This window comes from Symphalangus syndactylus, chromosome 9 (assembly GCF_028878055.3).
Source record: "Symphalangus syndactylus isolate Jambi chromosome 9, NHGRI_mSymSyn1-v2.1_pri, whole genome shotgun sequence".
Taxonomy (NCBI): Eukaryota; Metazoa; Chordata; class Mammalia; order Primates; family Hylobatidae; genus Symphalangus; species Symphalangus syndactylus.
The window spans coordinates 32,197,874-32,211,789 of record NC_072431.2 but is presented as its reverse complement, the minus strand read 5'-3'; the positions used below and the strand labels follow the sequence as shown (position 1 = coordinate 32,211,789).

General features: G+C 41.2%; 1 protein-coding gene across 1 annotated transcript; it reads right to left on the bottom strand.

Annotated features, from left to right (window-relative positions):
• Positions 1–12,568: 12,568 nt before the first annotated feature.
• Positions 12,569–13,510, bottom strand: OR10G3 (olfactory receptor family 10 subfamily G member 3). The gene has a single exon (XM_055294431.1). It carries the CDS (start codon positions 13,508–13,510, stop codon positions 12,569–12,571), a length of 942 nt encoding a protein of 313 aa, XP_055150406.1.
• Between the last annotated feature and the right edge of the window lie 406 nt (positions 13,511–13,916).

Sequence of the window (13,916 nt, the reverse complement as noted above, 5' to 3'; positions counted from 1 at the left end):
TTACAAAGCCAAGGAATGACAGATGCTGGTGAGGCTGTGGAGAAACCGGAGCACTTTTACACTGTTGGTGGGAATGTAAATTAGTTCAAGCATTGTGGAAGACAGTGTGGCAATTCTTCAAAGACTTATAACCAGAAATACCATTTGACCCAGCAATCCTATTACTGGCTATATACCCAAAGGAATATATGTCATTCTATTATAAAGATACATGCATGTGTATGTTCACTGCAGCACTATTTACAATAGCAAAGACATGGAATCAACACAAATGTCCATCAATGATAGACTTCATAAACAAAATTTGGTACATATACACCATGAAATACTATGTAGCCATAAAAAGGAATGAGATCATGTCCTTTGCAGGGACATGGATGGAGCTGGAAGCCATTATCCTCAGCAAACTAACACAGGGACAGAAAACCAAACATCACAAGTTCTCAGTTATAAGTGGGAGCTGAACAATGAAAACAGATGGACCCAGGGAGGGGAGCAACACACAGTGGGGCCTGTTAGAAGGTTGCAGGGAGGGAGAGCATCAGGAAAAATAGCTAATGCATGCGGGGCTTAATACCTAGTTGAAGGGCTGACAGGTGCAGCAAACCACCATGGCACATATTTACCAGTGTAACAAACCTGCACATCCTGCACATGTATCCTGGAACTTAAAATTAAACTTAATTTAATTAAAAAAAAAAAGAAAGGAAACTAGCACAAGACAAGGTTGCCATCTCCCACCATGCCTATTCAACATAGTATTCGAAGTTCTGGCCAAGGCAAATAGGCAAGAGAAAGAAATCAAAGGCATTTAAATAGGAAGAGAGAAAACCAAACTAACCCTGTTTGCAGATTACATGATTCTATATCTAGAAAACTCCACTGTCTCAGCCCAAAAGCTTCTTAAGCTGATAAGCAACTTCAGCAAAGTCTCAGAATACAAAATCAATGTGCAAAATTTGCTAGAATTTCTATACACCCACAACAGTCAAGCCAAGAGCCAAATCACAAGTGAACTCCCATTTACAATTGCCACAAATACAATAAAATACCTAGGAATACAGCTAACTAGGGAGGTGAAAGATCTCTATAAAGAGAACTACAAACCACTGCTCAAAGAAATCAGAGATGACACAAATAAATGGAAAAACATTCCATGCTCATGGATAGGAAGCATCAATATCATGAAAATGGCCATACTGCCCAAAGCAATTTATAGATTCAATGCTACTCCCATTAAACTACCATTATTATTCTTCATAGAACTAGAAAAAAACTATTTTAAAATTCATATGGAACCAAAAAAGAGCCCAAGTAGCCCAGGCAATCCTAAGCAAAAGGAACAAAGCTAGAGGCATCACACTACCTGACCTCAAACTATACCACAGGGCTACAGTAACCAAAACTGCATGGTACTGGTACAAGAACAGACACATAGACCAACGGAACAGAATAGAGAACCAAGAAATAAGACCGCACACTTACAACTATCTGATCTTTTATAACCCTGACAAAAAAAATCAATGGGGAAAGAATTCCCTATTCAATAAATAGTTTTGGGATAAATGGCTAGCCATATGCAGAAGATTGAAACCCCTTCCTTACCCTATATACAAAAATTAATTCATGATGAATTAAAGACTTAAATGTAAAACCCAAAACTATAAAAACCCTGGAAGACAACCTAGACACTACCATTCAGGACATAGGCATGGGCAAAGATTTCATGACAAAGACACCAAGAGCAATTACAACAAAAGCAAAAATTGACAAATGGGATCTAATAAAACTAAAGAGCTTCTGCACAACAAAAGAAATTATCAATAGAGTAAACAGACAACCTACAGAATGGGAGAAAATTTTTTTTAATTTTATTATTATTATACTTTAAGTTTTAGGGTACATGTACACAATGTGCAGGTTAGTTACATATGTATACATGTGCCATGTTGGTGTGCTGCACCCATTAACTCGTCATTTAGCATTAGGTATATCTCCTAATGCTATCCCTCCCCCAACCCCACAACAGGCCCCGGAGTGTGATGTTCCCCTTCCTGTGTCCATGTGTTCTCATTGTTCAGTTCCCACCTATGAGTGAGAACATGTGGTGCTTGGTTTTTTGGTCCTTGCGATAGTTTGCGAGAATGATGGTTTCCAGCTTCATCCATGTCCCTACAAAGGACATGAACTCATCATTTTTTATGGCTGCATAGTATTCTATGGTGTATATGTGCCACATTTTCTTAATCCAGTCTACCATTGTTGGACATTTGGGTTGGTTCCAAGTCTTTGCTATTGTGGATAGTGCCGCAATAAACATACGTGTGCATGTGTCTTTATAGCAGCATGATTTATAGTCCTTTGGGTATATACCCAGTAATGGGATGGCTGGGTCAAATGGTATTTCTAGTTCTAGATCCCTGAGGAATCGCCACACTGACTTCCACAATGGTTGAACTAGTTTACAGTCCCACCAACAGTGTAAAAGTGTTCCCATTTCTCCACATCCTCTCCAGCACCTGTTGTTTCCTGACTTTTTAATGATCGCCATTCTAACTGGTGTGAGATGGTATCTCATTGTGGTTTTGATTTGCATTTCTCTGATGGCCAGTGATGATGAGCATTTTTTCATGTGTTTTTTGGCTGCATAAATGTCTTCTTTTGAGAAGTGTCTGTTCATATTCTTTGCCCACTTTTTGATGGGGTTGTTTGTTTTTTTCTTGTAAATTTGTTTGAGTTCATTGTAGATTCTGGATATTAGCCCTTTGTCAGATGAGTAGGTTGCAAAAATTTTCTCAGAATGGGAGAAATTTCTGCATACTACACATCTGACAAAGGTCTAATGTCTAGCATCTATAAGGAACCTAGATAAATTTGCAAGGAAAAAACAACCCCATTAAACAGTGGGCAAAGGTCATGAACAGACACTTCTCAAAAGAAGACATATATGAGACCAACAAACATTTGAAAAAAAGCTCAACATCACTGACCATAAAAGAAATGCAAATCAAAACCACAATGAGATGCCATCTCATATCAGTCAGAATGTCTATTATTAAAAAGTCAAAAATATTAATAACAGATGGTAGTGAGTTTATGGAGAAAAAGGAATGCTTATACATTGTTGGTGGGAGTGTAAAGTAGTTCAACCATTGTGGAATACAGTGTGGCAATTCCTCAAAGACCTAAAGACAGAAATACCATTTGACCCAGCAATCCCATTACTGGTTTTATTCCCAAAGGAATATAAGTCATTCTGTTATAAAGATACATGCATGCACATGTTCACTGCAGCACTGTTCACAATAGTAAAGATGTGGAATCAACCTAAATGCCCATCACTGATAGACTGGATAAAGAAAATATAGTACATATCCACCACAGAGTACTATGCAGCCATAAAAAGAACGAGATCATGCCATTTGCAAGAACATGGATGGAGCTGGAGGCCATTATCCTTAGCAAACTAATGCAGGAACAGAAAACCAAGTACCACATGTTCTCACTTATAAGCGGGAGCTAAATGATGAGAACACATGAACACATAGAGGGGAACAACACACACTGGGGCCTATCATAGGGTGGAGGATGGGAGGAGGGAGAGACTCAGGAAAAATAACTAATGGATACTAGGCTTAATATCGGGATGATAAAAGAATCTGTAAACAAATCCGGGTGACACAAGTTTATCTACATAACAAACCTGCACACGTACCCCTGAACTTAAAATAAATGTATATAAAAAAAGGAAGGTCACGGTTCTCTTATGAAAGGAAAATTATACATATATATATGTAGAGAGAGAGAGAAAGAAATATCATAGAGAATAAAAGATTAAATGGATGTATTCTAAATTGTAATCGTGATTAATTGTAACAATATGGATTCTGAAGTAAGACAGATCTAAGTCTGAATAAGTTAATTTGATCAGTTATTTAACCTTTCTGAGTCTGTTTTCTCTGCTATAAATTGGAGCCGAAACAACAGCATGGGGTTGTTGTGCTTATTAAATAAGATAATACATGCAGAGTAGTACTTGGCAAACAAAATTAAAGATGGTTAGTATTACTCTGATTTGATAAATAAGGAGTACTTTTTCTTCGTTTTGTTTATTTCCCATTTTTGTTAGATGAGACTGAATCATTTCACTTAGTAAAAAAAAAAAAAACTAACTGAAAATAACAGTACAGAACATTTCCTGGGATTATTGACCCTGGGGACTTTGTTTAAATAAGCCTCCACACAGATGGACAGAGCCAAAACCACAGTGCTACAGCTCTGATTCAGCAAGGAAAGGCTCTCCTCCCTTTGAGAGGAGTTGGAAAAACAGGTCTCCCTGCACAGGGAAAACTCAGAAGAAAGTTCCAGGAGGAAGTTCTCCTGGTACATTGTGAAGATACAAGAACAGAGTTCATGTGGGACATTTGCTTAACAAATGCTTGGTATCACACAGAGTGCCACTGATAGCTGGAAAATTAACCTCTGTTAGGCCAGATCTACTTCACTACAGGCCATTTTCTACAGCCAACCAACTTCAACAGGGTAGTTATAATGAAATGTCCTTTATTTTTGGAAGTTTCGTTAACATTACAATTCCCAGGATGTGATGTGTAAGGGAAGAAAAATTTCTTTCCTCATTCATTGCCAGGTTCGTGGCTAAGGCCCCATGACAAAAAACAAATTAACAAGAGAAAAGCGTACAAGTTTATTTAATAAATGTTTTACGTGACACAGGAGCCTTCATAAATAATGATCTGGAGATCCAGGTAAACCTGTGTGTTTTTATGCTAGGAAGAGTGGATAGTTGTGCAGAAGTATGATTAGCTAGAGGGTCTATGAGCTAATGGTAATAAACAGGGAGATTTAGCAGGCTTGTTTGTTCAGATTCTTCTGTCTTTGTGTCTTCAGAGATAGGCTCATTTCTTTCCTCCAGGTACAGGGAGGGCACCTCTGGAATGAGTGTCTTATGACCTACTTCAGGGGAAGGTCAGCTACATGTTATGACCTGCTTCGAGAAAGAAGGGGCAAGGGTGAATGTGACATACTGCTTCTGCCATTTCCTCAAATGCTAAGATTCCATATTTTGGGGTAATGTGTCCCAAACCCCATCAATTTTGCACTCCAATTAGTTTATAGGCAGTTTGCCTTCAAACTAATAATTTACATTTAAAAATAAACAACTACCATAAAGTCAAGTTTACGTTCTTATAGTCGAGCAGGACAGTAACATGATATTCAGAAAAGCACAAAGGGGGATGGTCTTTCACAAATTTCAGTAAACATAACAGTGTCAATAAATCTTGCAAACTAAATGAATCCAGTGTATCTAGAGAATAAAGACATTTAGGTGTAAAACCATCAACTGTTCCAGATATTGCAAGCTTGTTGAGGGCCAAGTTAGTGTCCTATATTATTTGTATTTCCAAAAACACCTGGCAAAGTATATTGCACAAGACATACCTGGGACCTGATTGGTTTTGTTGATTACTACCCAAAATACTTGTGTTGACATTTGCGAGGTAGTATTGCCTTGCAAATACAGGCTCAACTCCATAACCACAAGGAAAGCATTTGAAGCATTTTAAAAAATAGCAATGAGGTATCTACTTTTTTAACACTGTATGGCAAAGGAACAGTGAACATTTAAATGGGTATTCAGAAGTGTAAAACGCTGACAGCAAAACTATACCTTCCATTGAGTTGGCAGCTCATTCTTAAGAAGATATTCATCCCGGCAGCGGTATCGGACCTGAAGTTAATCTCAGTGTATCCCCCTCCTCCTCTACAATGCAGTTTTTAACTCTAATTCAGGAGAATGTTTAAGTCAGGAGAATTTTGAAAAATATCAAAATCGGTCTTTCTTTTTAATTTCTTTTAAAAATATGTGCATATTTATAAAATATTCTGTATAAATAACAAAGTGTGGTCATGTTATTTTTTTATTTTTATTTTTTTTTTGGAGATGGAGTCTCGCTCTGTCACCCAGGCTGGAATGCAGTGGCGCTATCTCAGCTCACTGCAAGCTCCGCCTCCCGGATTCACGCCATTCTCCTGCCTCAGCCTCCCGGGTAGCTGGGACTACAGGTGCCCGCCACCACGCCTGGCTAATTTTATATTTTCAGTAGAGACAGGGTTTCACCATGTTAGCCACGATGGTCTCCATCTTCTGACCTCGTGATCCGCCCGCCTCGGCCTCCCAAAGTGCTGGGATTACAGGCATGAGCCACCGCACTTGGCCTGGTCATGTTATATTTTAAGTTTTTATAATTGAATACTTAAAACATACATAAAAGTAGACAGAATAGTATCATGAATGCCCATGTACATATCGCCAACCCCACCAACAACCCATAGGTCATCCTGCCCTGTCCACACCTTTATCCATTACTTACAGTCCTGTATTATTTTGAAATAAATCCCAGATATTATATATTTCATTCATTAATACTTAGGTTAATTAGGTAAGTAATTGACCTAAAAGATAAAAACTCTTTTATAAATAACCATATTATCATACCTGAAAAATTAATAATTCCTTAATTATCAAATATCCATTATTTAAATTTACAATTGTGTCATAAATATTGTCATAGAATTGCTGTTTTAAAGCTTGTTCCTCCATTTTCTCTGATTGTTTTGTTTTAGATAAACATTGTCATAAATAGATTTGTTGTTCTAAAGCTTGTTCCTTCATTTTCTCTGATTGTTTTGTTTTAGATTCAGAGGTTACTTATGCTTGTTTGTTACATGGGTATTACATGTGTAGTGGGGGATATTGGGCTTCTAGTGTACTCATCACCCAAATACTGAACACTGTACTCAAAAGGTAATTTTCCAACCCTCAACCCCCTCCAACCTCCCCCCTTTTGGAGTCTGCAGCGTCTATTATGTCCACCTGTGTCCATGTGTACCCATGGCTTAGCTGCCACTTATAGGTGAGAACATGCTGTATTCCCTCTCCATTTTGTGTGTATAATTTATTTCTATTGAATAAATCAATTTGTTTGTATTTCAGATTCCCCTGCTGGTTTGATGATTAGAGAATACTTGCACTTCTTTCCTTTATTCTCTGTTTTCCCTGTGAATTGGCCATTGGATATAAAGGCCCCATTCAGTTCAGGATTTTTTGTTTTGGGGTTTTTTGGTGGGGGGAAGGCAGGACTTTTCTCTTGCTTTCATTGTGTCAGATCCTATCATTTTCAGTGCAGTTTTTAAAAGCTAACTTTTCTTTTTTCTCTTACCTCATCCTTGCCTTTGTTTTGCCCACACCTTCTATCTGCAAGTAACCCATGTTAAAAACAGAGTGCATACCCTTTCATATTTTTCTCCATATTCACATAGGTATCTTTACCTATGCACACACAGAGTTTGCTTTACAAAAATGAGGTCATGGAAAGCCTTCCAAGTCAAATAGTAGAGCTCGAGTTTGTTCTATTTAGTGGCTGCAAAATAATATTCCACTGTACATATGTACCACAATTTATTCAGTTATCTCATTACTAGTGGGCACTTGCTTTGCTCCCAGTTCTTTTTGCCCCATCCTGTTCGTATACACTTGTATACATTTGCATAGGATAGAATCCTGTCTCAAATAGTAGCTTTTTATTTTAACAGATTTTTTTCTGGACAGCTTTCAAAAAAGGCTGTAGCAATTTACATATCCATCAGCAAAGGATGAGATCACCCTTTCCCCCACAATCTTAAATAGTCTCAAGGAGCCAGCAAGAATCAGGGGTTCTCCAAGGAGAGGGGAAAGGTCTATGAGATTCCTTACTCAGCAATAAATGAGCTAACAGTGAATGATTCCTCAATAGAAAGGCTCCTTTCTATTCATCTTTGGATCTCTTTAGCCAAATAGGCCTCACACAGAACCAAAGCCCAGAACAACCCAAAACAGGATCTGAAGACAGTTGTCTCTAACTCACTCCTCCCTACTTCATGAATCCCCGTGAGTTCTTTCCCACTGGATAGTACTTGCATATTACACAATCAGCTGCATCTAGCATCTGCTCTTAATTTCATTTGATATTTTATCATCTCAGTTAAGATTCTGGGAAAAAGAAGTTGCCTTCTTTTTGAAAGAGATTGAAAGAAACTAGGAAATTTAGCAAGAAGATCATTCTTAGGCCAGGAAAAAAATTTTTAATGCTCGTATGTGAACATGTGATGGTCATACCAGAAGGAGCACCCACCTCCCTCCCTCTGTGACAGACACATTTTCTTAGGCTTCACCTTTCCTTCTTTCAAGTTGCTGAAAATCCACAGTGCATGAGCCACCGTGCACAGCCTTCAATTCAGCATTATTGAACTGCAGTGATGGACACCAGTTGTGGTCAATATGGCATAGTGCTATATTTTGGATTTCTTCGAAGCCTGGCAGTTGTTGGTGACGATGACTGATTTGGCTTTGCCTTGTCTGAGCATCTTCAGAGTCTGCTTGTGCTCCAGGACGTACTTTTCACTTTTCATGATGAATTGGAGCCTAGAGTTGATAGACTCCACTGACATTTTGTCTTCTTTGTGGTCAGCATCTTCTGGCCTTAGGTGCGGGAAGGACCCAACCAAGAGCAGAAGCCAGGATGGCCAGGGAGCAAGAAAGCTCCGTTTTGTCTTTGTACCGGGGACCCTTCGCAATGGCATCAACTGGGATATAACCACTTCCTCTCCAGATCCTGTGTTCAAATGTTCACTCATTATTTTTTCACTTGTCTAATAATTTTGGCTAGTGCTTTCACAACAATGTTATTTAATAGTGGTGATGTTACAGACCATGGGTTCTTGGGCTTTCAATGCAATAGAAATTGACATGAGGGTAGGGCACGGTGGCTCACAAGTGTAATCCCAGAACTTTGGAGGCAGAGGAGGGCGGATCACATGAAGTCTGACCAGCCTGGCCAACATGGTGAAACTCTATCTCCACTAAAAATACAAAAATTAGAGGGGTGCGCCTGTAGTCCCAACTACTTGGGAGGCTGAGGCAAGAGAACTGCTTGAGCCCGGAAGGTGGAGGCTGCAGTGAGCCAAGATCGTGCCACTGCACTCCAGCCTGGGTGACAGAGTGAGACTCTGTCTCAAAAAAAAAAAAAAAAAAAAAAGAAATGTTTGTATAATTCCTTCCTTCCTTCCTTCCTTCCTTCCTTCCTTCCTTCCTTCCTTCCTTCCCTTCCTTCCTTCCTTCCTTCCTTCCTTCCTTCCTTCCTCTCTCTCTCTCTTTCTTTTTTGACGGTGTCTCGCTGTGTCGCCCAGGCTGTAGTGTAACCTCCACCTCCCAGGTTCGAGCAATTCTCCTGTCTCAGTCTCCTGAGTAGCTGGGATTACAGGCATGTGCCACCATGCCTGGCTAATTTTTGTATTTTTAGTAGACACGGGGTTTCACCATGTTGGCCAGGCTGGTCTTCAACTCCTGACATCGTGATTTGCCAGCCTCGGCCTCCCAAAGTGCTGGGATTGCAGGCATGAGCTCCCGTGCCTGGCCAAATTTCTTTTCTTTCTTTCCTGTTTTTTTTGAGACAAGGTCTCGCCCTGTCGCTCAGGTTGGAGTGCAGTGGTGCTATCACAGCTCATTGGAGCCTTGACCTCCCAATCTCAAGCGATCCTCCTGCCTCAACCCTGTCTCTACAAAAACAATCAAAGAGAATGCAGCTCAGGGACACAGGTATACAGTGATTTTAACCTTGTGAGACCTGTGCATGGACTGCTGACCTATAAATCTGTGAGCTAATAATTGGATGTTGTTTCTTTTTTCTTTTTTTGAGACAGAGTTTGGCTCTTGTTGCCTAGGCTGGAGTGCAATGGTGCGATCTCAGCTCACTGCAACCTCCGCCTCTCAGGTTCAAGCGATTCTCCTGCCTCAGCCTCCCAGGCGTGTGCCACCATGCCTGGCTAATTTTGTATTTTTGGTAGAGATGCAGTTTCTCCATGTTGGTTAGGCTGGTCTTGAACTCCCGACCTCAGGTGATCTGCTTGCTTTGGCCTCCCAAAGTGCTGGGATTACAGGCATGAGCCACTGCTCCAGGCTGGATGTTGTTTAAGGCGCTAAATTTCTGCTGCTAACACATTGCCTATTATGTTAGATTAAATCCAAACTTCCTACGTAGTTTCTGAGGCTTTGTAATATCTACCCTTCATGTGTAGTATGGTCATGTAAACTCTCCCCCATATACTACCTTCCACCAACACTAGCTTTCCTTTCAAACATGCCAAGCTTTTTTTTTTTCTTTTCCATCCTAGAGCCTTGTATTAGCTTTCCCCTCTATTTTTCCTGAGATTCTTGTGGCTATGGCTTTGAAAAAGTATCTTTTATTTTTATTTTAATGTTTTTTGAGACGGAGTCTCACTCTGTCGCCCAGGCTGGAGTGCAGTGGAGTGATATCTCGGCTCACTGCAACCTCTGCCTCCCGGGTTCATGCGACTCTCCTTCCTCAGCCTCCTAAGTAGCTGAGATTACAAGCACGTGCCACCACGCCTGGCTATTTTTTTTTTTTTTTTTTGAGATGGAGTTTCGAGCCCAGGCTGGAGTACAATGGTGTGATCTCAGCTCACCGCAACCTCTGCCTCCCGGGTTCAAGCTATTCTCCTGCCTCAGCCTCCCGAGTAGCTGGGATTACAGGCATGCGCCACCATGCCCGGCTAATTTTGTATTTTCAGTAGAGACAGGGTTTCTCTATGTTGGTCAGGTTGATCTCAAACTCCTGACCTCAGGTGATCCGCCCTCCTTTGCCTCCCAAAGTGCTGGGATTACAGGCGTGAGCCACCACGCCTGGTCAACGCCTGGCTAATTTTTGTATTTTTAGTAGAGATGAGGTTTTGCCATGTTGGTCAGGCTGGTCTCAAACTCTTGACCTCAAGTGATCTGCCAGCCTCAGCCTCCCAAAGTACTGGGATTACAGGCATGAGACACCATGCCTGGCCCCAGAAATAGTAATTTTTAAAAAATTGCTTTTTAAGAAAATTTTATTTCAATAGTTTTTGGAGTACAGGTGGTGTTTGGTTACATGGATAAGTTCTTTAGTGGTGATTTCTGAGATTTTGGTGCACCCATAACCCAAGCAGTGTACACTGTACCCAGTGTATTTTCTTTCACCCCTGTGTTAGTCAGGGTTCTCTTTTTTTTTTTTTTTTGAGACGGAGTCTCGCTCTGTTGCCCAGGCTGGAGTGCAATGGCACGATCTCAGCTCACTGCAACCTCTGCCTCCCAGGTTCACGCCATTCTCCTCCCTCAGCCTCTCTGAGTAGCTGGGACTACAGGCGCCCGCCACTATGCCTGGCTAACTTTTTTGTATTTTTAGTAGAGATGGGGTTTCACCATGGTCTTCATCTCCTGACGTTGTGATCCGCCAGCCTCAGCATCCCAAAGTGCTGGGATTACAAGTGTGAGCCACCGCGCCCGGTGTTAGTCAGGGTTCTCTAGAGGGACAGAACTAACGGGGAAAAAAAAATATATATATATATATACATATATATATATATACATATATATATATATACATATATATATGTATATATATATGTATATATATATATATAAAGGGGAGTTTATTAAGTATTCACTCATATGATCACAAGGTCCCACAATAGGCCATCTGCAGGCTGAGGAGCAAGGAGAGCCAGTCCAAGTTCCAAAACTGAAGAACTTGGAGTTTTATGTTTGAGGGTAGGACGCTTCCAGCACAGGAGAAAGATGTAGGCTGGGAGGCTAGGCCAGTCTTTCTTTTCACATTTTTCTGCCTGCTTATATTCTAGCCTTGCAGGCAGCTGATTAGATTGCGCCTACCCAGATTAAGGGCGGATCTGCCTTTCCCAGCCCTCAAATATTAATCTCTTTTGGCAACACCCTTACAGGCACACCCAGGATCAATACTTTGTATCCTTCAACCCAATCAAGTTGGCACTCAATATTAAATATCAAATATCATATTCGGAAATATATTGAACTCTACGTTTTGGTGTGGGAGAATTTATTACTGAGACATTTGAAAATACACTATTGCATTCTTTCTTCTGGATTGTTTAATGTAGTTTAGTTTGTGAGAATTTGGTCTCATTCTTTACTCTTGTAGTGGCTGACAGTTATCTTGAGAGGATACTAAGGAACTGTTAGGAAGTTAGTATTTTACCTTAAACTGTGTTTGATCATACAATTTGGCTATATAAAAGAGAAAAAGTAAGAAGAAAAGAAAAAAGTTACCGAAGCCTGAACATTATAATAAATTCTAATTGTGACAGCTTCCCTAGTGGGAGAAAGACACTTTCTTTTTTTTTCTTTTTTTTTTTGAGATGGAGTCTTGCTCTGTTGCCCAGGCTGGAGTGCAGTGGCGCAATCTCGGCTCACTGCAAGCTCTGCCTCCTGGGTTCACGCCATTCTCCTGCCTCAGCCTCCCGAGTAGCTGGGACTATAGGCGCCTGCCACCACGCCCGGCTAATTTTTTGTATTTTTAGTAGAGACGGGGTTTCACCGTGTTAGCCAGGATGGTCTCGATCTCCTGTCCTCGTGATCCACCCGCCTCGGCCTCCCAAAGTGCTGGGATTACAGGTGTGAGCCACCGCACCCGGCCTGAGAAAGACACTTTCAAACCTCACTCTTAGTTCTTGGGCTTCTGAGCATTCTTTTCAGGGCCAGCTTCACCTCTTGGTTCCGCAGAGTGTAGATAAGGGGGTTGAGGAAAGGAGTGATGGCTGTGGGGAATAGAGCAGCTGCCCCATCCAGGGGGCTGTTAGTTTCAGGCCTCAGGTGGATGAAGGCACAGGGCACATAGTACACGGTGACCATGGTTACATGGGCTCCACAAGTTGAAAAAGCCCGGCGCCCCCCATCAGCTGTATAGATTCTCAGGATGGCCTGAATGATCTGTATGTAGGAGAGGAGGATCAGGGAGAAGCAACTGGCAACCACCACCCCAATGTCTACAAAGGTCACCAGCTCGTTGACTGTTGTGTCAGCACAGGCCAGTCTCAACACTGCCGGGATGTCACAGAAAAAGTAATCCACCTGATTGGGCCCACAGTAGGGCAGGCGTAAGGTTAGGATGGCCTGGAGAGCCCCATGGATGGATCCTGCCACCCAGGCTCCAGCCACAAGCAAGGCACTCAGCTTAGCAGTAATGAGCACAGGGTAGCACAGGGGCTGATGTATTGCTAGGTACCTGTCATAGACCATTAGGGTGTAGAGGAAGCACTGGGTGCTGCCCAGGAAGTGATAGAAATAGAGTTGAGCAACACAGCCACCAAATGGGATGGGTTTGACACCTAAAGTGAAGTTCATCATGAGGCGAGGGATAATGATGGAGGAGATGCCCATGTCAATGACTGAGAGAACACCAAGAAAGATGTACATGGGGCGGGCATGGAGCCTCGGGCCTGCCCGGACAGTGATTAAAATAAACAGGTTTCCCAGCTGAGTCAGGATGTAGATTAGCAAGAAGAACATTAAAAAGAGTGTCTTTAGCCTGAGCAGATAAGGAATTCCTGTCAGGATAAATGCAGTCAACACTGTGCTGTTGATTCTTTCCATATCCCAGAGAATCTTACCTAGAGAATGGACAAAACAAGAGTTAACATAGAGGTGAGAGGAAAGTGAGGGGGAACTAGAAAAAGAGATTGTAAAAACTGGGGGCGGTGGCAGAGAAGTTTCTTTCTTATATGGAAAGATGACAAATAGGGAGAAACAATGTTGTCTTGCAGGTGTTTTGTAAACAAGATCTTACTGGAACACAGCCTTGCTCATTTACTTACGTATTGTCTGTAACTTTTGGAGCTACTATGACAGAGATGAGTGGTTGCATTTAGTTTGCAAAACATAAACTATTTACTTCCTGGACATTTATAGAAAAAGTTTGCACCGAGGGTTTTGTACTCAGAGCACTTTTTCCAATAACCTTTGGAAAATAATCACTGACTGTTGTGTTAGTGCAGGCCAG